Source organism: Salvia hispanica, chromosome 5, assembly GCF_023119035.1.
Source record: "Salvia hispanica cultivar TCC Black 2014 chromosome 5, UniMelb_Shisp_WGS_1.0, whole genome shotgun sequence".
NCBI lineage: Eukaryota > Viridiplantae > Streptophyta > Magnoliopsida > Lamiales > Lamiaceae > Salvia > Salvia hispanica.
Window position 1 is genome coordinate 3625182 of NC_062969.1, and position 23538 is coordinate 3648719.

Consider the following 23538-nt stretch of genomic DNA (forward strand, 5'->3'; position numbering starts at 1 on the left):
CGCATTCTTGTGGATAAAATATGAAAATAATACTACTTTTTATTTGAAAAATATATAGATATAGTTTTAATTCCAATCATTCTACCTCTTTTTCTCACCATAATAAGTATCTAGAAAATAAAAAGTGTCGCGTAAAGTCGGTGCAGTTAAGAAGCAATATACGTACAGATAAAATAGATTTTAATAATGTCCTTATCTTTGACAATCTTCATTCTATACGGCGAATTCCGAATTTATTTGATAGGAAATTATTGTGTAAATTTTAATTATATTTTGAAAAAAAATTAAAATGAGTGGATGAAATGAATTAGACGAACACATATTAGAGAGATGGAGTATATTTATGAATTAATTAAGTTTGCATCAAGTTCATAATAGTAAAAACGTTAAGTGTTAACCAATAGAGCCAAAAATCAAAGGGTAATGTTTAATGAGAAAGTCAAAGTGGCATTTTCGTTGACTAAATCTATCCAAAAGTTGGAAAACTTATAATTTTCCTAATTTGTGTCATCAGATAAGTCAGATCTCACCGGTGGACTTGGACGATGGATGATGCCATGATATGTTCCGTTTTCGTGTTTTCGTGTTGATCTGTAATTTTTAATTTGTAGTGATAGATTTTGGATTGTACGTTACTCTTTATTAATAAATTGATGTCGTTGTTTTGTATCATTATTCTGTTTCAAACTATATTGCTGTAAGTAAACTAATAACAAGTTAAAGAATTATGATCAGTTTGTTTAATAAGAAAATAATGTTATTGTAGATTTTACTGATCCTAATAATATGGAATAGTTGCAGAGAAGATAATTTTTCATAGATTACTTATCATGCAGTAGTAATTTAAAATATCAGTAAAAATAAGAAAAATATTGACAAAAACTGGGATGACATTATTTTCTGTAGAATTTGGAACATTCTAACTCATTTTACTGTAGTCAAAACTAAAAAGTAAAAATAGTCTAGCTAGTCAAATGCAAATATACTCTGGGTTAATGATTTGAATATGTCGTGGGCTTGTGATTCCTTAATTAGTAAGTGTGGGTGTTAATGTGGGTCCGCCGCTTTGAATATGTTGATTTAGAAGTACTATTAATTAATAATATTGAACTTAGTACTACTATTACTATTTATTCTGTTTTATATTCAATTGATTTTCATATATTAAAAGTTAATATTTTTAATTTTATAAATTTCATAAATATTGAAGTTCAATTTGTTATATTTATTCTTTTTATTAAAGTAGTAATAGAGAACTCGATTAATCAAGCTTAATTTTTAAGAAATTTATAAAATTAATAATGAAATAAATGTTGTTAAACATAATTTTAGTGAGAATGATGTTTATGAATTGTACTCATATAAAATATGTATCTAGTCATATACAGGTATATAGAATAATAAACATTTATGAGCTACTTAATTAACCGAAGGCAGTTGTTAAGATACTATATATTCCTACTAATTTATCTTTTTTAGATTAAATCGTTTCACAATAATAACGACCTATTAATCAATTCGAAAATATATTTTAAATTGATAAAGAAAAAGGAAGAGAAAGCGGTGGCCTCTGCTGATCCAAAATCAACTAAACATCTAAGTCAATTAAATAGCGTAGATATGGATCGGAAACGTGACATTCAGATCATGTTATTTATTACATCCGTCTCCCAAATTTTGACACAGTTTACCATTTCGGTTCGTCCCTAAAAATTTGACACACTTCGTTTTTACCATTTTTGATAGTGGACTACATATTCCGCTAACTCATTCCTACTCACATTTTATTATAAAACTAATACTTTAAAAATATGACCCACATCCCACCAACTTTTTCAACTCACCTTCTGCCGGGTCAAAGTCTGTCAAAATTTAGGGGACGGAGGTAGTATCTTATATAGAATAAATCATGTTTCATAATTATGTTAAAGGTTAAAAACGACCTATTAATCAATTTAAATATATTTTATTTCCACTAGAAAATTTAATAAGATCAATCGAGCTCTATATTTATATTTTCAAAATTTTCTTACATAATTAATCAACGGAAGTTTACATACACATTAATTCATGGCAATAAAAACTCGGTCGGGGTATGAAGAACACGCCATCTTTGAAGTTCCATTTTTCTTTTCTTTCTTCGCTTTGTTTAATAAATTATATCCGTCCTTTTTGAGGTTTGGTATTACTGCATCAGCAAACATTCATTTTTAGTATTTCAATTAATTTAATTAGTTGATTAATAATTATCATACATAAATGGGTGTTGCATAATTTATTGGTCAGTGATCGTCTTTGACCCGGCCGACCACAAGGCATTTAGTTTTGGGAGAGTTTGGAGCTTATTTACATTAATTGTGTCAAGCTTACTCCAAAACTCACATTTAATTGTGCAATGGGCAAAAGATTTTGGACAAAATGTGATAAACTGAAATTTTGGTATGCTTTGTGTAGTTTTTAAACTATTTAAGTATAATTTGGTTATTCTCTATCACAAATTATTTAATAAGTTTGTTGATTTTTATACACACAACAACTAATAAACTGGAGGTAGTATTTAAAATGAAATGGCCGCAAAAATGTCAAATTATTTTAAAATATGGCTAACTTTTTAAAAGTCAATACACGGATATCGAGATAGAGAAACATTCGTTGCACGGAAAAAGAGAGAATCCTAAAAGATGTACTCCATCTCATAGTCATGCTAATAATTTTTATTGTAGACCATGAATATGCATATTCAAAAAATCTAGACTATGTAAATTTATTGATATATAGTGGCAATGAATCAAGTGTACATATAAAAAAAATCTAGACCATGAGTAATAAAATGTAAGTAAAAAGCAGTAGTCTAATATTCAGACTAAAGAGTTACGTAGACCACTGTAAATGTAACAATTGAAGTGTGTCATGAAAGAATATGGAGAAGCAAACAGTATAAACAAATAATCTCTTCCGCAAAAAAAATGTGAAAAATGTTGACCCAACACGCATTTAAATCATAGACTTCTGGGGTAAATCGGCTGTCACAATTAACGATATACAATCTCAAAAGATTAGTGTGATCGAAGTATCTTCTCCAAACAAAATAAAAGAGATTAAATGTTTTATAGTATAAACACTAATTAGACTACAAGTTTTAAATTGTTCATCAAGTGGTCTTAATTCACACGAACAGCAATACGACTTTTTGCAAACATAATTTAACGATAAAAAAAAGAGGCCCACGGTCTTAAGGCACTTTATCATAGTCGTAACAATTTCATGAAGCCACCGTCTAAAGAAAATTGTCGTCCAGCTTTCACACATCTCTCTAATGTCTTTATACACAAAAATTCAATATTGAGGTTACTACTACATTCACTCACCAATCAAATTCATGCGCAATTTAATATAGCACTGGTCTAGGCACCAGTTAAAGTCCATATTTGTCTCCAATATCTCATTATCTAGTTATCTTTTGATTTGTTCCATATATTTGTTTCTTATCATTAACTTAGGTTATTATTAGTATTACAAAATAGGAGTTTTATCTATTGAATTGATCATTGAAAAAATACTAATTATCTTTATCGTTCTTGTTTTTTTATCTTTTCCGCAAATCATAAATCCCATCTCACGTGATCGACGGGAAAAGCTCCCGTGAAAAACCCTTGATCGACGATCACCCCGATACGAGTTAATCGTATCAGCCTGCCTATCAATATTAAGTATTCTATATAAGGAAAATTCAATTTGATAATTATGCAAATAAATATGAATTAAAACAATCCAATCGTGTTATGACATAATTAATTGTTTTAATAAAAATGAACTCCGTGATTTTTAGCTGGATATTGTTCTTAATAAAGATGGATTCTAGCATATAGGAAAGTAAGATAGGAGTTTTTGAATTAAAACACCACATTTAGTATTAATATATTTATATTTTGTGTAGTTACTAGCATTTGGTTAAAAATGGTTGTTTAGTTTTAGTGTTTAAAGTAATAGATTCAGTGAATTAACATAATATGATGTACGACAGTGGGCCAATCAGCCAATGTTGCGGCTGATTAAAATTTGTTTGAAAAACAAACCAATTTTCTTCGGTTCGAAATTTTGTTTCTCTCTCTTACTTTACCCGTTACTTTACCCGTATTTTCTTTTGCTTACTTTATTTTGGTGATTTCTTGTAAACTAAAGATGAGATTTTAAAGAAATAAGTTAAAACTACATTATCTTTTGTTCCTTTGAAATGAATATCTTTTATTTCCAAAATATATAGATAAAGTTTTAATTCCAATACTTCACATTCTACCTCTTCTTCTCGGGAGCAGATCCTCTGCTGTGGAGTAATTCACAGCACACCATGCTGTGGTTAAAACGCAAACAATATCAAATGAAACGCAAACCATAAGCCTTTACACATAATTCGCTTTATTCATTATTCAAACACTATTTCCCCATGGCCCACCTCACCGATTCATTCTATGAAATACAAATATACAATATTTAATAATAAAGCTGTTTCAATATTTTTGTCATTAATTATTAAAAATAAATTTGCATTATTAATATTTCATGAACAATTAGATTTTGGTTTGGAATAAAGGATTTTCTAGTTTTTACCCAATTACTCCCATTCCTATAAATATTATTATTACATATTCTTTTTGGCAATCAGTAACAAAAAAAATTCCAATTTTAGTATAAATATATTTAACGGATATTGGTAGTAAAACTAAAATTTTTGGCCAAACTTTGATATATTCGACGAACTTTAAAATTAGTCTAAAATATCACAAATTTTACATTTTGTTTGTTATTTCTCACGATAGGTCAACCACTATATCCGACTAACTTACGCACTTTTTTTCTATCTTAAGGTATTTTAGACGAACTTTAAAATTTGCCAAAATTTTAGTTTTAATACCAATATCCCTTAAATATATTTATATTAAAATTGTTTTTTTTTTTTTGGTTACTGATTACTAAAATGAATATGTAATAATCATATTTATAGGAATGGGAGTAATTGGGTAAAAAAATTAGAAAATTAATGAGTTGTTTATTCTAAATCAAAATCTACTTGTCCATGAAATATTAATAATGCAAATTCATTTTCAATAATTAATGACAAAAATATTGGAACAGTTTTATTATTAAATATTGTATATTTGTATTTCATAGAATGAATCGGTGAGGTGGGCCATGGGGAAATAGTGTTTGAATAATGAATAAAGCGAATTATGCATCAAGGCTTATGGTTTGCGTTTCATTTGATATTGTTTGCGTTTTAACCACAGCATGGTGTGCTGTGAATTACTCCACGGCAGAGGATCTGCTCCCTTTTTTCTCACCAAACCTATTACATAAAATTCAGGAAAATAACAAAGTGTATGTGTTGAGAAAAAGTCGGTGCAGTTAGGAGCAACGTAAGTAAAGAAAATAGATTTTAATAAAGTCTAGTCCCAAACTTTGACCATTAATATTTGCAGCTTAGTTTTACGGCGTATTGCCGAAATTATTTGAGGGGGAAATATTATGTAAATAATTATTTTGTGAAATTTATTTTAAAAGAGTGAATGAAAGTAATTAGACGATCAAATATTACAGTGATGGAGTGTTTATTTATTAATTAAATAAGTTTGAATCAAGTGTTAAGTGTTAAGTGTTAACTAATAGAACCAAAATATCGAATGGGTAAGGTTTCATGAGAATGTCAAATTATAGTGGCATTTTGCGTTGACTAAATCTATTCCGTGACAAAATTTATCCAAAAGTTGGGCGATTATAATTTTCCTTATTTGTGTCATAGATGATGAGTTCAGACCTCTTCGGTGGATTTGGATGATCGTTTTATTATTGATCTGACTTTTTTATTTGTATTAATTTTGAATTGAATGTTTTTTTAATTATAGATTGATCATATTGTTGATCTGTTTATGTTAAAAACTACTGTAGTTTATGGCCTTGAGTATCTCTTCTGTATAAAAAGTTACTCCCTAAACTCATAAAAAGTTGAATCAATTCGTTTAACGGAAAAAATAATGTTATTGTAGATTATGATTCCTGGTAATATGATCATATGGAATATAATTTCTTATAGAGTATCATATGTTTGAAAATATATAAATAAAAAATAATAAAATATTGTAAAAAAACTAGGATAACATATTATTTTTGATAGAATAATTAGTTTAGAACGTAGAAGTTTCTAGACTCATTTATACTTTAATCCAAAACCAAAAATAGTCTAGTCAAATTGTGATTCCACAATATGCGTGGGGGTTAATGTGGCTCCACCACATTGAATATATTGTTTTAGAATTATTAATTAATTTTATTGATATTTTTAAAACAATAAAGAAATAGTGACAAATAATATTTAGTATTATTTATTTTGTTTTATATTTTTAATTTGATTTTAACAAATTTAAATTTATTATCAATATTTTACTTTTATAAGTTTCATAAAAATAAAGACCAATTTATTAAGTTTATTTATTTATTTATTTATTTATTTGAAGTTATAGAGAAAACGAATAGATCAAGCTTGATTTTTGTGAAATTTGTAAATTAAAAAATTTGTAGTATATTATAGTAATTTTTAATGTATTACAAAAAAAATTTAAATATACAAAAAAACAGAAATGTAAAACTTGCATTTAATGAAAATGATGCTTACGAATTTTGATCATATAAGTCGCGAATTTTATTTATTTATGAGCTACTAAATCCGAAGCCACTTGTTAATAAGGAGAAAATATTCCAAATTGATGACATCACTGAAATATAAGAAAAAGGAAAAGAGAGGGAGAGGCCCACGCTAGTCATTAGTCAAAATCAGTTAAACATCTTAGTCAATCTCATAGATATGATGCATTTCATATTTATTTAAGTACTACTAATATCTTTTTCTAGAATAAATCATGTTTCATAGTATAATTATGTTATAGGTGAATAATGACCTGTTAATACATTATATTTTCTTTCCACTAGAAAGGTTAATAAGATCAGTTAAACTCTATAATTATATTTACCAAAATTTTCTTACATAATCAACTGAAGTTTCACAATATGGGGAAAATTCAATTTGATAACTATGCCAATATATATAAACTAAAATGATCTAAATATGACATCCATTTTACGAACTAAATCGATCTACAATTAACTTTAATTTTTATAAAAATGACCTCCGTGATCTGTAACTAGATATTGTTCTTAAGATGAAGTTTTTGATATAAAAGCCGACGTGCATGACAGTGGGCCCATAATACGTGTATATTGTTGTGTGTATATCTATCCTCTATTCCACTTTGCATATACTATTTGACTATTAAAATATACTCCCTCTGTCCCATTAGAAATGCAACGTTTTCCTTTTTGGATTGTCCCACTAAAAATGAAACGTTTCCTAAAATGGAAACATCACTCTCTCTACTTTTCCTCTCTCTCTTACTTTACTCTCTCTTCATTAACTCACAAAACAACACTTGCATAAAATCCTGTGCTGGAAACCAAATGTTTTATATTTATTGGGACGGAGGGAGTATTTAATTAAGCTTGGATCTGTGCTATAAAATGGTATCACAAGCTTCATTTATATTGACAAATCTTGATTAAGATCATAAAATGTCAGAGGCAGGAAAAAAGTTGGGTTTGGGAAAAAAGAGTGGGATGAAGGCTAAAGAATCCCCAAACCCTAAGGCGAAGGGTGGTAAGCCAAAATCCGAAGCAATCGCAGCTCATTCTTTCCCTCGTGAAGAGACCCATACAGATAAGAGGGAGAACAACAGTGCTGCTGATAATCTCTGGAGCAACAACAAAGTCACGGGCACAACCTCGTCTGGAGGACACACCAACAAAACCCGCATATTCGGATCCGCATCTAAATAGTATGTTCATCCTGTTTCATTTCATCTAAGTGTTTTTCCATTCTCTTTTATATTTTTCATTTTGTTACATTGGTGATATGATGTATCTTGTTTAAATCAACTACTCCCTCCGCCCGCGTATAGGAGTCCCGTTTTGCCATTTTGGTCCGTCCGCGAATAAGAGTCCTGGTTCATTATTTCTATAAATGGCAAAAGGTCCCACATTCCGCCAACTTATTCTACTCACATGACATTTAAAACTAATATAAACAAGTGAGATCTATTTTCCACTAACTTTCTTTCACCCACTTTTCTTAACATTTCTTAAAACCCGTGTCGGAAATGAATGAGACTCTTATTCATGGACGGAGGGAGTATATGTTTTTGGGGGAAATATTGTGTAAATAATTAGACGACCAAACTTTTGAAACTTATAATTTCCTTATTAATTTGTGGCAACAGGTCTCACTGGTGGATTCGGGCCACGGTTGACGCCAAGATATGTTTCGTTATTGTGTTGATTTACAGTTCCTTTTTTATGTAATGATTTTGGATTGAATTTTTCTTTTTAAAAATAATTGCTTTAGTTGTTTTGTATCCTTGTTCTATTTGAAACTATTACTGCAGTTTTTTGCTTCGAGTATTTTTTAATATTTAGAGATAAATGGGATAACATTTTATGTTTGATAGAATAATTAATTGAAAACAAATTAGACTCATTTTTACTTAGTCAAATGCAACAATAGTAGGAGTAGTTTTAATTTCGGACTTGAATATGTTGCAAATTAATAAGGTAGGTGTGAAACTGAAACTGTGAATGCGGCTCCCCCACTTTGAATATGTTTTTTATACATTAATTAATTGTATTGAAATTTGTAAATAAAGTGTAAAGAATTATAGATAGAAAAAGTGGTTTAGTATTATTTCTTCTGTTTTATATATTTAATTTTAATAAAAATTGAAGCTATATTTATGTTTTATTCATTTATTTGAAGTTATAGAGAAAATAAATAAAAATCAAGTTTTGATTTTTATAAAATTTGTTAAATTAAAAATATAAAAATTATTTTTAATATATTATAATAAAATTAAATATATAAAATAAATAGCATCAAATGTACATTAAATTAGAGTGATGCTCAAATATAATATTCAAATTATAAGATGGTACTATATATATGAGCTATCTGAAACCACTCGTGAGATACTATTCCTAATTATATCATGAAAAGAAAAAAGAAAAGGGAAAACGAAAAGGAATCCGAAAAGATACTGATAAGGAAACATGAAGTCAATAATAAAACATCGAAGTCAATTAAATAGCCTGGATATGATAAGGAACCGTGACATTCATTTCATTTATTGGTCTATAATCGTCTTTGACCCTACCACATTGCATTTAGTTTGTGGAGAGTGGGGAGCCCTGAGTCAAATTTAATTGTCTAATGGGACAAAGTTTTCGGCGAGAATGTAATAAATTCAAAATTTGTTATGCTTTGTGTAGTTTTTATAGGAGTATTACTATTTAAGTATATTTTGTTTGATTCTCTATTATTAATTATTTAATAAGTATGTTGATTTTTGATAATGAAATATTTAAAAAGAAATAATAGATCAATGGAACAAAAATGGAGTAAAATATAATAAAAAAGGTCAACAAATCTCTAATAGATATTTGCAGAGGTGAATAACTATATACTATAAGCTAAAGATCTATCATAGTGTTCCCACTCAAGTCAAGAAACTGCTTGAAGATGAAAGGGTAAAGATGGGATCATCAGACGTACTAAAAAGATCAAAGTCTAAAAAAGTTGAAAATTACAACAATAATCTCAAAATAGTGGCAAATGATTAACAAAAAAATCATCATCTTCTAGTTATCCAGAGTCTATCGATGCTAATATTTTTTTATTACAGACTACAAATATGCATATGCATATGCAAATGCAATTATTCAGTAACTTTTTTTATAGTTCATTCTGATAAATAAGGAGTATGATCTCAACAATATTGTTGTGACATGGAAATTTTTTTCACATGAATTACTGTAATAATCATCGTCCATCGATCAAGAAAAAAATAGATAGACATAAACGATAATACGAGACAACCATACAAATATATTAAGTACAATTAGGTACTAGAACTTCATTTAATTATTTATTTAGTGGCAATGAATCAAGTCTACATATTCTAGTAATCCTAAATAGTTGTGACTATAGCTTAAAATTATAAAAAAATCTTTGGTAAAAAGTAAGTAGTCTAGTACTATTTCAGATTAACAAGTTTACATAATAACCCCTAACCTCTCTCGCCAGAAAATGTAAAAAATGTTTTTGAACCAACACGCATTTAATTAAAACCATAGACTTTTGGGGTAATCGGTTGTCACAATTAATGAAATAGTAATAAAATTTCAAAGTTTTGGCAGTTCTAAAACTGCTGAAACATGACGTGGCATATTGTTTATTCAACTGGAGCATGTGCATTATTAAAGCAATAGTTTAAAACCTTTTGTCCCTATTATATTTTTCATTTTATTCCATTGGTGGAATGGTGCCTTTGCTTATATACGTTTTTCTATAGTTTTACATGTCTCATCTATAGAGTCCATAATTTAAAAAGAGGCAATGTCCAATTATCTATCTCTAATTTTCATGCGGATTTATTGATTTTTATGATAACAAATGTTTAAAGAGAAATAAAAGATGAATGGGACAAAGAATGCAGTCAAAACATCACCAAAAAAAAAAGGATGAAAAATCTCAAAATATCGAGTAGGATAATAAAATTAAAAGGCTAACTTTTGAAAAGTTAGGAGAGAGATTCATGAAGAAAGAAAGAATTATAAATGGACTAAAATATTCTCAAAGTCCTAAAAGATCACAAAATAGTGGAAAATGATAAATAAAATTGTTATTATATCGTCCAGAATTTATCCATGCTAATATTTTTATTATAGACCACGAATATGCATATGCAAATGCACTTATCCAGTAATTTTTTTTATATTTCACTCAAATAATATCATCGATCAAGAAAAATATGGATATGCTTTAACAATAATACGAGACAAAACTAAACAAACACATTACTTAGGTACTGGAATTTGGATTTATTGATTTATTTAGTGGCAATGAATCAAGTCTATATATTTTACTCCTAAAGCATTAAAAGTTGTGAGTATAGCTTAAAATTATATAAAAAAATCTATGCGAAAATTACATACAATAGACCACAGTATAAATGTAAGAATTAAAGTGACTGTCTCATGCAAGTATGTTCGTGTAATAATTTGTACAAACAGTATAAATTAATAACCTATCCCGCTAAAAAAAAGTAAAAAATAATTTCAAACTTAAACACCATCACATCTAAATATTAACCTAGTTGTTTATTTACAGCATGAAAAATGTACAGAAACCATTCATCATGAAGCTAAGGTATACTATCTTTACTGATTTCATTAAAACCAGAAGTGGATGAAGAGTACGCTACACCTGTTCGTATCGTCGATGAAACCGGCGACTCCCCCCACGTAGCACTGCTCAAGCTCCGCCTCTCCTGGTGAAAGTCCTTCATGGCTTTGAACCTCACGTCGTTAGTGTAAGTGCTCCCCTCGGGCGTTACAACCGGAATCTCCATTTTCCGCTCCAGCATCAGAACCACCTCTGACATCGTTGGCCTCACCGATGGAGTTGCATTCGTGCACAGGAGAGCTATTTTCACCACCATCTCTATCTCCTCTCTGTTGGCACTGGCATCCAATCTCGGATCAATGAGTTCATCAATGTGCTTGCTCTCGTTCAAGTGGCTCGCCTACAATGCCAAAGAATGTACCGATTTGAGAAGAATTGTCATACTTATTTCAATCAACGTAAATGTCCCATTAGCTGACGAAAACAATCGCTTGAAAAATAAAGGTTCGTACCCAATCCAGAAGGCAGACGAAATTGTGACTAGGCATGTAGTTGTTGTTGCTTTTCCCGCTGACTATTTCCAGAAGCACGACTCCGAAGCTGTAGACATCTGCTTTGTCGGTTAGATAACCCCACAGTGCATATTCAGGCGCCATATATCCTCTGCAAAAGAAGGACAAGCACGCTTATTAGTGTCGTGGGCAGCCAGGGAGAGGGTCACCAACATAATGAGATAAAATTTACGTACATCGTTCCAGCAACTTTTGTGCTAATGTGCGTCTTCTCGTCTTCATTAAGACGAGCCAATCCAAAATCAGATATTTTAGGATTCAGAGCGCTATCCAGCAGCACATTAGTGGCTTTGATGTCTCGATGGACAATTTTCAGCCTTGATTCGTCGTGGAGGAAAGCTAACCCTTTTGCAATTCCGATGCAGATCTGGAACCTTGTTGCCCAGTTTAGTATCATTTGACTTCTTCCATTTGACTCTGAAATGTAGTGTTTGTTAACTAAAACATCGAAGGTGGAAAGTATGCGAATTAAATTATGGAATAAGCATATATACGAACCGAACAAAGCGTGTGCTAGGCTATTGTTTTCCATGTACTCATACACCACCAGCAACTGATCGCCTTCAATACAGCATCCGTATAGCTTCACAAGGTTCTGGTGCTGTAAACAAGAAATCATGCCAATCTCATTCAAAAACTCACGATTTCCTTGCCTTGATCCAGACGAGAGTTGCTTCACAGCAATTACAGTACCATCAGGCAGTTCACCCTGCAACAGAACGTTGATCAGGAAAAGCCAAACATCTAGAAAACAATATCTTCGTGAAAAGAGCAGAGCACCTTGTACACTGAACCAAAACCACCTTCTCCAATTTTATTTGCAGCATCAAAATTGTTAGTGGCAGTTCGAATCTGTTTGAGGGTCAAGATGACTGTTTGCAGTTCTAGACCTTCAAGATCTGTACGGAGAAAGTCATCGAATAAGCCTTCAACTTTGAGTTGCAATGCACCACATCTCAGATATGAACAAAAAATCTAATGACTTACCATTTCTACCATGTTTTCGACCTGTCAAGTAACCTTTCCACCAAAGGATTCCCAATATCGCGAGAATAACAAACACTGTCAAAACTGCAGCTACTACATATGCAGTTACATGCTTCTTGTTTCCATCTGAACAGACTTTAAAAGCTGCGCATTAAGAAATAGAAAATAAGATAAAATGAAATCTTCTAGTACAAAAAGTTGAAATAAGACATGTTTTGAAGTTGAGGATGCCGAAAATTCTAATGGAAGTACTCACTTGGATCAACTGAGATAGCTGATATAAGAGAACCATAATCCCCTCTGTTGGGAATCCGGGTAGTCCCTTTTCCAGCCCAGTAAAACCGGATCTCCAATGTATTATCAGTCACGTTGGTACTAAACTTTCTTACCACCGATTTTTGAGCTCCACGAGCCTCATCTTCAATGTCGAAGTTTTCATGCACTAATTTCTCCTGGTGCAGAAAATCAGTGAAGTATCTTAGTAATGAAAAAAACTCTATAGGAGAGTATATTGAACCAACCTGAATGTATATATCAAACATCCGCTTCCCCAGACTGTAATATGAGCTGTTGTTGTCTGTGAAAATTATCTCCGCAAAGTGCAGGCTTACATTATATTCCCCATTCTCCAAGCAATAATGGAAATACGTAAGTGAAAGAGGGCTAAGGCGGGCACTACTGTACAAATCAGTGAGATTTGGCGTAGGAATGTTGACTGCACGTGATTTCTGGTAAGAAGGTTCGTCTAAGAAGTCCCCGGTGCTAACAAAGCCCCAGTAGTTGGTGCTTAAGTAACTTTCAGCATCAAGTCCACCATCACCTTCATATATAACTTTTCTGTCGGTTTCTTTGACACGCAAGTCATTCCCACCACAATTAACTTGTAACGAACATTTATCTGTTAGAAACAAAGTCAACATTCTCGGTTACATATGCTGCATAACATACAGAGATAATAGAGAAGTTGTACAGCTTCAGAAAACACTAAAACAAAAAGGGAACTTTTACAACATTAATCGCAAAAATGTAAAGGAGCCTCATGGATTACTTGTGTTTATTTGAAGAATATGTTCAAGGTATATCCTTTTATGTATGCAGTGAGATTTCCATAATGGAGTTTTTCACCATAAATATAAAAATTGCCTAAGAAAGAAGGATCAAGAGTTTACACCAGTACGTCTTGAAATTAATGGAGTTTTTGTACCAAATTACATGTACTTGAGTATTTGAGCAGAAATAAGCCAAATCCAGGGGCAGGCTACATCAGTACGTCTTGAAATTAATTTTAAAGAGAAAGGAATGGATTACTTACATCTGGGGCAGACTACATCCTTTATGCATGGGAGAGTTCGTTTTCTGTTGAAGTTTAAGAGTATGCGTGAGGAACAAAATTGAGTATATATGCAACTTGACCTTTTCCTCTTGGCCAAACTATAAAAGAGTGGATGGAATGAAATACATCTTACAATGTATTCGATGCAGCTGAGCCTTTGAACAAGTTTACGTTTCGATTCCTGCACAAGAGAAATATAGAGAAAATGATAGTATGTTGCTATGTTGCCATTTACTACTATAGTACTATATAATAAGGAAACCTCAATGGCTTTTCTTACATGTCTAGTCGACAAGCAGGTTCCTCAGGGCCTTCCAAAGTAAAATTGTTGTAGGAAAGGTCACTGCATATCAATAATCCATTTTACAAATTTCGTACATACATATTATAGCATATTCTGTTGCAGAAAGTCCATTTTGACAAATATTCATGCATACAAGCTGGAAAAGGAAGGACTATAGAGTGTTATGAAATATGAAAATAAAACGTACATATTGCCTCCATCCTTCAAAAGTGTGTCAGGTATCTTTCCACTCAGCCTGTTGCCGGTCACAAACCTGTTGACATGAAAGAAAACACTCGCCTGATCAGAGTTATGGTTCTTTCAGATTGAAGACTGCAATAAGTTCAAGAAAAATTTCACTGAGCTGAAAGCAGTTCATGACAAAGGGGATGTGGTAAGAGAAGATGAGTTGAATTAAGTTTATAATCTTGTACTCACACTACTTTCAGATTTCTAGCGATGTGGCTAGGAATCACGCCGTCCAACATGTTGAAACTGACGTCCCTGTCAATACCATAGACAACAAACTAATGAACTATGAGAAAATAAGTAAAAGTCACTTATGATTGTTACTTTAACATATTCATTCCTCTCAACAATAAATTTCACATTGAGCAATAAAAGAACTTGGTATTCGATGAAGTAGTTGGGTTACTCACAGCATATCCAGAAGTCTAAGCTTCCATATATATGCAGGAATTTCACCAGTAATTTTGCAGTTTCTCAATATCCTGTCCCAACAACGAAATCACCTTATTCTCTTATAAAAAGTGAGAAATCAACCAGGAAGCATATCAATATACTCAGTTACTCAGCATACAATGATGTTAGGGCTGTAGTGCTCCTCAGCAATGGAAATTCCTGAGACGGTCCTTTTAGGTCGCTAATCCTCCTGTGCATCGAAGTTCCATCAGAGTACATATCAAAGTTAACCATATAGAAACATCGAGTGAGGAAATAGTAGGTGAAGGCCAACTCAGGAATGTTGTGTACTCACAGATTTTCTAACATATCAAGAAGAGTTATGTTCAAGGGAATGGGCCCCTCCAGTCCGCTAGCAAACATTTCTCTTCATTGGTGTTAAAAAATGAATGTTAGTAGAAGACTCTGAGGTACTATCTATACTACTCTCTACCGCAAGGGTACATAGAGATCTCACAAATTTGTAAGTTGCTTCCAGTTCTTAATAAAGTCCGGTATTTGTCCACTTAGATTGTTGTCATTTACCCTACTGTAGTGCAAAAAGAAACTGTTAAAAGCACTAGAGAATTCGAAAGTAACAAATAAATTGAAGAGCTTACAAATCTTTTAAATTCATCAAATTCGCAAGTGAATTCGGTAGCTCCCCTGTCAGTGGGTTCGATGATAAGATCCTGCAGTTCAGAAATGTAGTCAATTGTTATCAGTTTTGTTTTTTAGCATCCTAATTTGAAGAAGTAAATAGTACAGCTCATAAGAAGCATGAGATCTCACAGATTTGTTAAATTTGTCATCCTTCCGATGTCAGGAGGAATGCCCCCCGAGAATTGGTTTCCCTCGAGGTTCCTGATCCACACAATAGTGCAGAGCCAAGAAAAGCTTGTTAATTATTTTGTTTACTAAAATTTGGTGAAAAGGCTTAATAAGCACCAGAGTTAGAGAAAAAAATTAAACTGCTTACATACAGGTATGTAAGGCTAGTAAAGTTTGCCAGATACTTTGGTATTTGTCCGGATAAACGGTTTACGAGTACAGAGCTGCAGGAAAAATCAGGCAGTGTTGTCGGTGATCAGAGAAACACTGATGATTATAGCAAAATAACAGGTGGAATGTAAAACTTACATAAAATTAAGTTGCATTGAAGCCCACTCTTTCGGAATCGTGCCAGTTAGGAGATTGTAGGCAAGATCACTAAAAATTAAAAAAAGGAAACAATGTGCACATAAATACTAAGTTTCTACATTCGAGGTAAAGCTGATATTGGAATAGGTTCTTACACGTGCTGAAGGTACTGAAGCTTTACAATCGACAATGGAAGAACACCAGGAAGATTGTAACCCTTAATCACACTGTTGTAAACAAGAATGAATTCATTATAACACAGGCCAATGCTGGGAGAATTAGAGTGAATGATAAGGAGTGAAAACCATACAGTGTAGTAACATGGCAGACGGTGTTGTTGTCATAATTGCAATTGCATTCAACATAACCATCAGAGTTCGGTGGAGGAGTTTGTGAGATCCCACCCATCTCCAATTCACATAAATCAGCATCGAACATCCAGTGTACTGCGCCCAACTCGTTGGCTATCTCTTTGAAGACATCAACTATGGACGAAAAACAGAACACCACCGTAAAATGAACAAAGGATGCACAACAAAATCAGAGAAAACAACCAATCCAAATCATCATCACCATATCTGGTTATTTTTCTTAAGTTGCTATATACTATGTTCCTTGTACTATAAAAAATCATTACAATAGTGGTTCCATTTGTAAAACAAATTTACATAATTATGCAAACAACAGAGAATTACTTCATATTCTTACACAAACTCATTATACACTGGTAATGAAAAATACATACACCATTTTTTCTACCAAACAATAGCCAATTACTTCAGTTTCTCATCAGTTTGTGTGTGCACTAAAATTTACAACAATTCTTTCTGGTTTACCAAGCCCGGAAATTCAATATCCAAGTCCCTAAGTGTGAATAGTAAAAAAAATCAAACAAAAGGTTTTCCAGTATGCCTGAAGAATTCCCTTTCTTTGATCAATAAAACATTAATTCTTCAGTTAATCATCCAATTTTGCTTCTGGAAAGTGTTAAAAACACGCATACAAATAAAATTGAAGAAGAAAAGCAGTTAGTTACCTTCTTCCTGCGGCACCCGCTGCGACTCCGACAACCTCAAAAACGAGTAACAGAAAACCACAACAGCCCAACAAAGATGCAAACTTTTCCCTACCAACATCGCTCCCAAGCATCAAGACTTCAACTTTACTCAAACAAACAATGGAAATTCCAGTTTACAGCCTTAATGTGATGCAATTATATACACATTTAATATCTGACTAGGTCTGGGAAAGCGAATGCAAAGTTAGCATAGGAAAACAACAGGCATGAGCATGATTGATTTAGCGGTAACAAAAATAAAGACTTTGTATCGAATATTTAAAATCTGGGATTGGATTTTCGTATTTCCGTACTTGAATGTCTATTTATGTGTTTTGACTCTCGGTTATTTTTGTCGCTACCCGATATTACTATATTCAACCGCTTTGAATTTTTAAATAATTAAAGGTCATATTTTCATTGTATAACAGAACTAGTGGAGTCGGACACAATAAAAAGGTTTGTTGTTGACATGGAAAAATATTGGCGGTGTTGCAAATTGTCACTAAACAATGGAAGGCGGCATTATTGAACAATGGAATCGACAACCACCGATTCCACCTGAATCTACTATTGATCTTAATCATTTTCGAAATCTGAATAGCTAGTATCCACTTTAGCAAAATTAAGAACTTAAGATATATTACTATGTTTTCTATTTTAAATGTATTTGGCTCCATTTAAATGTATTCACTTTCGTAGAATTATTGTAAATTTTAAATTATATATTGTCTCTAATTATAAGACAATACAAAACAATATAGACAATATTATCCTTTTGATGGCGCAACTGCAAATAATTGGATATGATTTAGTTAGGACTTTGGGTTATAAAAGCAATGCTTTCTTTCACCTAACCATTTCTTTTAGTATATTTTTTCAAAATTGTGGATTGCTTCCTGGTGGTGTGGGCACATAGATATAAAAAGTTTGCTTCATTATCCATTCAAAGATTAAGCAAGTAAATTTTGTCATTCTTTACAATATTAAATTTAAAAGGTTTGGAGATGGGAAAAGTTTATCCCATTTGTAAAAAAGTTGAAGTGGTAATGAAACCAATACTATTAGGGCTCCTTTGATAACTTAGTAATGCCTAGAAATAGATATATATCTTCATATTTTCAACAGTTTGATAACCTATTTAGCCCACCATACAAGTCCTTGTTTATTGGTATGGCCCGTCTAGGCCAGCTGAAATTGGCTAGAAATGTATGGATTTGTAACTTACAACTTTTATGGTATAGCAATCCGCCTCGTATTGGGTGTATTCAGATATAGGAAATTATACCATTCATACCCTTTGTCATTCCTTCTTCCATCTCCAAATCTTCTTTCATCTCCAACTTTTCTCCAAGCTAATCACCCCAGCAACTACAAAAATCTCATTAGATGTATATTTTTTTGTTGTCATATCTATGTCTTTGTTAATTTTTGGAGGGAGGATCTACAACTCCCGGCCGATGGAGGTTTTCCTATCGGAGGAATATTTTGGCGATTTTTTTCGTGATTATGTTGATTTCGATGGTAATTAGCTCCACTAAATTCAAGCTAGCAGCCGTCATGTTTTTGTTGTGACTGATTTTGAGCACATATGTTTCTCCCTTTTAGATTATGAAGAAGGTGAATTTTTTTTTAGTACATATATTTTTTCTTTTAGATCCACTTGGAAGGAAACCTGCTTTACCTTTCATATAACAATGCAAGAGATTCTTCAATTTCAATCCAACAGAACTACAGAAGTAGCTGCTGGCCGCTGTAAGAAAGAGGAGGGGAGAAAAGGCGAGGGAGAAAGACTCTTCTTGGTTGTTTCCCACCTAGGGTAGAGTAAGGGCACCTTAGGATAATGAACATTTTAGAAGGATAAATAGGTAAATACTTATTATTATCTTGATACAAAAATTTTCTATCAAACATAAGTGACTTATATAGAATTATTTAACTAGCTTATCAAACACACGGAAGCAAAATCATTTTTGTTCCATAACTAGGACATAAATCTCTATCGGGCCCTACCTTGACAATATCCCACAACACCTATCAAACGAGCCATAATTGCCGATTGATTTTTAGCTTTTATTTTGTTAGAGTTTTCTTTGCTTAATAAATTGTTTTAAAGAAGTTATATGCTCGGTCAAACAGCCTCATTGATATCTAAGCAGAAAAGGCAAGAAATTTGTTATTTGTGCTTCATTTTAGAAGTCAAGTCAAGATTTTGAATTTAGGAGAATGAGCGTCCAATAAAAACAAAAAGAAACTAATCACGGATACTCCTAACTAGTAGATGGGTTGGGCTATAGCACTGCACGGCGGCGCCGGTGATATCCCTCGCTCGCTGCCACCGGAGCGCCGTCAGCCCCGAGAAGCAGCCCTCCGCCACGCTCTGCAGGTCGGCGTCGCTGCTATCAAAGCTGGTCGATCACCACTCGATGTCGTCGAACTCGTCGTACGTATTTAAATTCACGATCTCGCTTGCCTAGATTCATTTGCTTTCTTATGCCAATCTGATTGTGATTAGATATGTTTATTGAGAACGCGAGACTATTCGTAGCTGGATCGAAGTATGCAGTTTTAGCTTACACATGTTTTGAGCATAATTTTGATTATGTATCATGGTGAAGTGCACTATTCACAAATCCATCTCCAACTAGTGTATTGAGTTTCAATGATTCAATCTAGCACCGCGAAAATAAGGGGAATCGGAAATCGGAATGTTGTTTGATGACTTGATCCATGGCTGGCTGCAGCGCTCTCATTCTTTTTCACCTCTTTTATTTCTACTTGGGAAGAAAAGTTGGAAAAATTGTCCTGTTATATAAAATACTAGTATTACTGAAAAGTTAGAAAAAAATATTCATGTGACTTTATTTCAAGGGTGGATTGTGCAGGTCCGCGAATTGGAAGACCATCCGCACTTTAATGCTGGGAGAGGGTCTGTCTTGACAAGCGATGGAACAGTGGAAATGGAGGCTTGTATCATGGATGGGAATACGAAGCGTTGTGGAGCTGTTTCTGGCCTTACCACGGTCAAAAATGCAATCTCACTAGCAAGACTAGTTATGGAGAAAACTCCTCATATATATCTTGGATTTGATGGGGCAGAGGCTTTTGCAAGGGATCAGGTAAGATATGTACATTGTTTTTCTGAGGGATTCTTTTCATGTTGCCTTTTATTTTCTGATATGAAAATTCTGTGACACTTCATGCTAGTTTCTGTTACTATGATTTTGTTGAGGTATGCATATTTACTTTTTTAATTTTGAACCTACACTGGGCTTGTCAGTCCAATTGTCAATCTTCTCTGGTCTATTCAGTGATTGATCCATGTTTCATGTTCAGTCAATTCACTATGAAATTCTTGCTTTACCAAGGAGTCTACGATACTGTTATCTCTTGTGCTTTTTCTCAAGTGGTTACTTTCAACACTCTCTGCTCTGTGTATGAGTTTCATTAGTAAATAAGCCTGAAAGTAAACCAGTTGACTAGGTATTTTGAATAATGTCATCTACCTAAGTAGTTTATAATTGGAAACTTATGATTTGCCTGCTAACTTCAATCATACATGTCTATATTTTTTTTTTGTGTGTCTGTATGTGTGTGCAGGGCGTGGAAACAATAGAGTCTAGCCATTTTATAACTCCAGAAAACATTGAAAGACTGAAACAAGCAAAAGAAGCTAATCGAGTTCAGGTACGCTTCTTTCTTGATTTCTCTCATTTTGACTTCTTCACCACCATTCCCTCCCCGTCTGCATCATCCTATAAAGTTGAGCACAAGGATATGATTGTGTTTGAACTGTATTAGCTTTTGACAGTCTATCTTCTCTCCTTGGATGGTCGCCTCTGATTCATTTTAGATCCATCTCTCTTAATATTGTACATATGCCTAACTCACATGGTACAATGTCTTTATTGTAAGATTGGCCAACTTTTAGAACATTCAACCGAGAATGTAAGAACTAGCTGCTATGATATGGAAAATGTCTAGCCTTAATCTACTTTCACGTATAGATTATTACATTCTTAAAATACATTGCATTCGAAATGTTTCAGACTAACTAGTAACTACAATGGATGCCAGTAATTTGGGTCATGACTTTTGCTTGTCATCTTTTATTCCAAATTGAATGGCACAAATTTGAAATCTTTACATGATTTGGTCATTCAACACTTAGGTTCAAAATGGGTGGCTATTGTTGAATCAGCTCCGTTGTTACTTGCTCGATTATGATGTATAATTATAATCAAATATTGCATTTTTATTCAATGCTACTGCATTATATGAAACAATCACTGGTATGAACTGTATAATATGCTTCTAAAACGATCCCTTTTTCCAGATCGATTATACAGAACCACTAACCAAAGTTGAAGAAGCACCACCTTCTAACGGAGACAGTCAGCTTGGGACAGTTGGGTGTGTGGCTGTGGACGGGAAAGGCAACCTAGCTACTGCTACATCAACTGGAGGATTAGTGAACAAGATGGTGGGGAGGATTGGAGACACGCCAATCATTGGAGCAGGAACTTACGCCAACAAGCTGTGCGCCGTATCTGCTACTGGCAAGGGTGAGGCCATCATTCGAGCCACAGTTGGCAGGGACGTCGCTGCTCTTATGGAGTACAAGGGGCTGTCTCTCAAAGAGGCAGCGAAATATGTGATTGAAGAGTGTGCACCCAGCCGTACAGCAGGTCTGGTCGCGGTGTCTGCAACAGGAGACGTCGTGATGCCGTTCAATACGGTAGGCATGTTCAGAGCCTGCGCTACTGAAGATGGTTATACTGAGGTGGCAATATGGGATGACGAGACTTGCAGTTGAGGTTCTGATTTTGAATGTTGTTGTTTGTGTCGTTATTACAAACCTTGTTGCTTAGTGTATTCAACTTGCCTGCGAATTGTAATCCAAAAAAATGAAATTTGGTCATCGAAGAATATGCTGTTGTTTGATCTATTTGTCCAAATATATGCACTTTTGGTATATGGTGTGTATAAAATTTTGAGCGTTGTTTGAATTTTAAAAATATGCTTTCATTTTCATCCAGCAATTTTGTGATGGAATAGGGGACTGAGAAATGAAATAAGTTGTGATTCTGTTTTATACAACTGATTGAATTTGAAATTTAAAGCTCTTTGCTTCTGTGCAGTACTCTTGTATTTTGTGGAAGCTCCAAATATGAATGTAGTGATATCCTAGGCCAGAAGCCAAAAGTTCTTGTGGCGTTTGGTAGTGATCAAATATCCTCCATATTTCCTATGTTTCCGTCTAACTGCGATCGTCATACAATTGGCATTCTGGATGCAGTAGTCCACGAACCTGTTCCCGTTTCTCTTGTTTGCCCAAATCATCTGTAGTCGCCTTAGAAATGACTGCTTTCGTTGTCCAAGAACCAGTAACGAGACCCTTGCTCGTTTTGCCTCTTCAACAATGGTTGCCCCCTTGTCCTTCCCTTCTCGGACTGCCATCTCCACATGCACCTGTTTCCTCGTAAAACGAAAGAAGCTTATGGTAATTGGTAAATGCCTCAGAATCTGAGATATTTTTGGTTTAATTTTCTACTCACCTCTGGTCTTTTCTGTTGACACATATTTTTGCTGGTGTTCATAAGATCATATGCCGTTTGATCAATCTCCCAGTTCGTATTCCCATCTGAAAACACGGGAACATCCATTGCTCGGTTAAACACTGTTTAAGGTGCATATACGATAACATCGGTTCAGTTTGAGGAAAAGTTACCCTTTCTGGCGACATGCAACAGAACAATGGTGTCGTGGCTCTGGACCGTGTGGGACAGTGCCCACTCGAGCGCCACTCTAGCTTCGGGGCTCGAATCGACCACGATCATCACTCTGTTCCCGGATTCGGATTCAGGCACGCAGCTCTCGATGCTGAACTCACCGACCCCATCTGACTTATCTTGTGGTTCGATGAAACTTGCAGTTTTCTTGTAGTGCTGGGAGGGTGAGCGGACCCGAACACGGCTGTGGACACGGGCACGGATGCGTGTCGCAGCACGACTCATGCAGAAGCCAGGCATCTCTGAACTCAACTGGTGTAAGTAAGAAGCACCTCTCTCTCAAATTCTCTTCTGCTCAAACTTGTGTGTGTGGAACTGTGGGCATTAGTCTTATTCTTATATATGCACACACATTGTTGACTTAATTAATTAATTAATGCTACTAATGTGGTGCAATCTGAAACATCATGGTGAA

The 23538-nt window shown here is 33.5% G+C and overlaps 3 protein-coding genes and 1 long non-coding RNA gene across 9 annotated transcripts in view; 2 read left to right on the forward strand and 2 right to left on the reverse strand.

Moving 5' to 3' along the window:
* The window catches only part of LOC125188557 (probable LRR receptor-like serine/threonine-protein kinase RFK1), a 26253-nt gene extending 8652 nt beyond the window's left edge, over window positions 1-17601 (reverse strand). Inside the window, exons 1-24 of one of the 6 annotated variants that reach the window (XM_048085491.1) lie at window positions 17311-17582; window positions 16585-16759; window positions 16430-16501; window positions 16275-16343; window positions 16118-16189; window positions 15927-15998; window positions 15755-15826; window positions 15613-15684; window positions 15451-15522; window positions 15274-15345; window positions 15113-15184; window positions 14892-14957; window positions 14662-14727; window positions 14451-14513; window positions 14304-14351; window positions 14150-14193; window positions 13359-13735; window positions 13094-13289; window positions 12838-12981; window positions 12631-12749; window positions 12349-12559; window positions 12027-12267; window positions 11791-11941; window positions 11235-11678 (exon numbers count right to left, since the gene is read on the reverse strand). In XM_048085491.1, the coding sequence (XP_047941448.1) occupies window positions 11298-11678; window positions 11791-11941; window positions 12027-12267; window positions 12349-12559; window positions 12631-12749; window positions 12838-12981; window positions 13094-13289; window positions 13359-13735; window positions 14150-14193; window positions 14304-14351; window positions 14451-14513; window positions 14662-14727; window positions 14892-14957; window positions 15113-15184; window positions 15274-15345; window positions 15451-15522; window positions 15613-15684; window positions 15755-15826; window positions 15927-15998; window positions 16118-16189; window positions 16275-16343; window positions 16430-16501; window positions 16585-16759; window positions 17311-17410 (3027 nt within the window). In that variant the 5' untranslated portion in view covers window positions 17411-17582 and the 3' untranslated portion in view covers window positions 11235-11297. Of the gene's footprint in view, window positions 1-11234; window positions 11679-11790; window positions 11942-12026; window positions 12268-12348; window positions 12560-12630; window positions 12750-12837; window positions 12982-13093; window positions 13290-13358; window positions 13736-14149; window positions 14194-14303; window positions 14352-14450; window positions 14514-14661; window positions 14728-14891; window positions 14958-15112; window positions 15185-15273; window positions 15346-15450; window positions 15523-15612; window positions 15685-15754; window positions 15827-15926; window positions 15999-16113; window positions 16190-16274; window positions 16344-16429; window positions 16502-16584; window positions 16760-17310 lie in introns of those variants that run through there. The other 5 variants (XM_048085492.1, XR_007170745.1, XM_048085494.1 and 2 more) reach the window with 5 other exon arrangements.
* On the forward strand, window positions 7610-8502 carry LOC125188566. The gene is made up of 2 exons (XR_007170748.1): window positions 7610-7880; window positions 8322-8502. It is a non-coding gene; the product is annotated as an uncharacterized LOC125188566 (long non-coding RNA).
* A 1924-nt stretch (window positions 17602-19525) lies between the features above and the next one.
* On the forward strand, window positions 19526-22277 carry LOC125190465 (isoaspartyl peptidase/L-asparaginase 1). Its single transcript, XM_048087785.1, has 4 exons — window positions 19526-19774; window positions 20217-20450; window positions 20932-21018; window positions 21668-22277. Exons 1-4 carry the CDS (start codon window positions 19613-19615, stop codon window positions 22145-22147), a joined length of 963 nt encoding a protein of 320 aa, XP_047943742.1. The 5' UTR covers window positions 19526-19612; the 3' UTR covers window positions 22148-22277.
* A 114-nt stretch (window positions 22278-22391) lies between these two features.
* Window positions 22392-23461, reverse strand: LOC125190466. Its single transcript, XM_048087786.1, has 3 exons — window positions 23063-23461; window positions 22890-22975; window positions 22392-22803 (listed from the first exon to the last, which is right to left on the reverse strand). Exons 1-3 carry the CDS (start codon window positions 23361-23363, stop codon window positions 22519-22521), a joined length of 672 nt encoding a protein of 223 aa, XP_047943743.1. The 5' UTR covers window positions 23364-23461; the 3' UTR covers window positions 22392-22518.
* Between the last annotated feature and the right edge of the window lie 77 nt (window positions 23462-23538).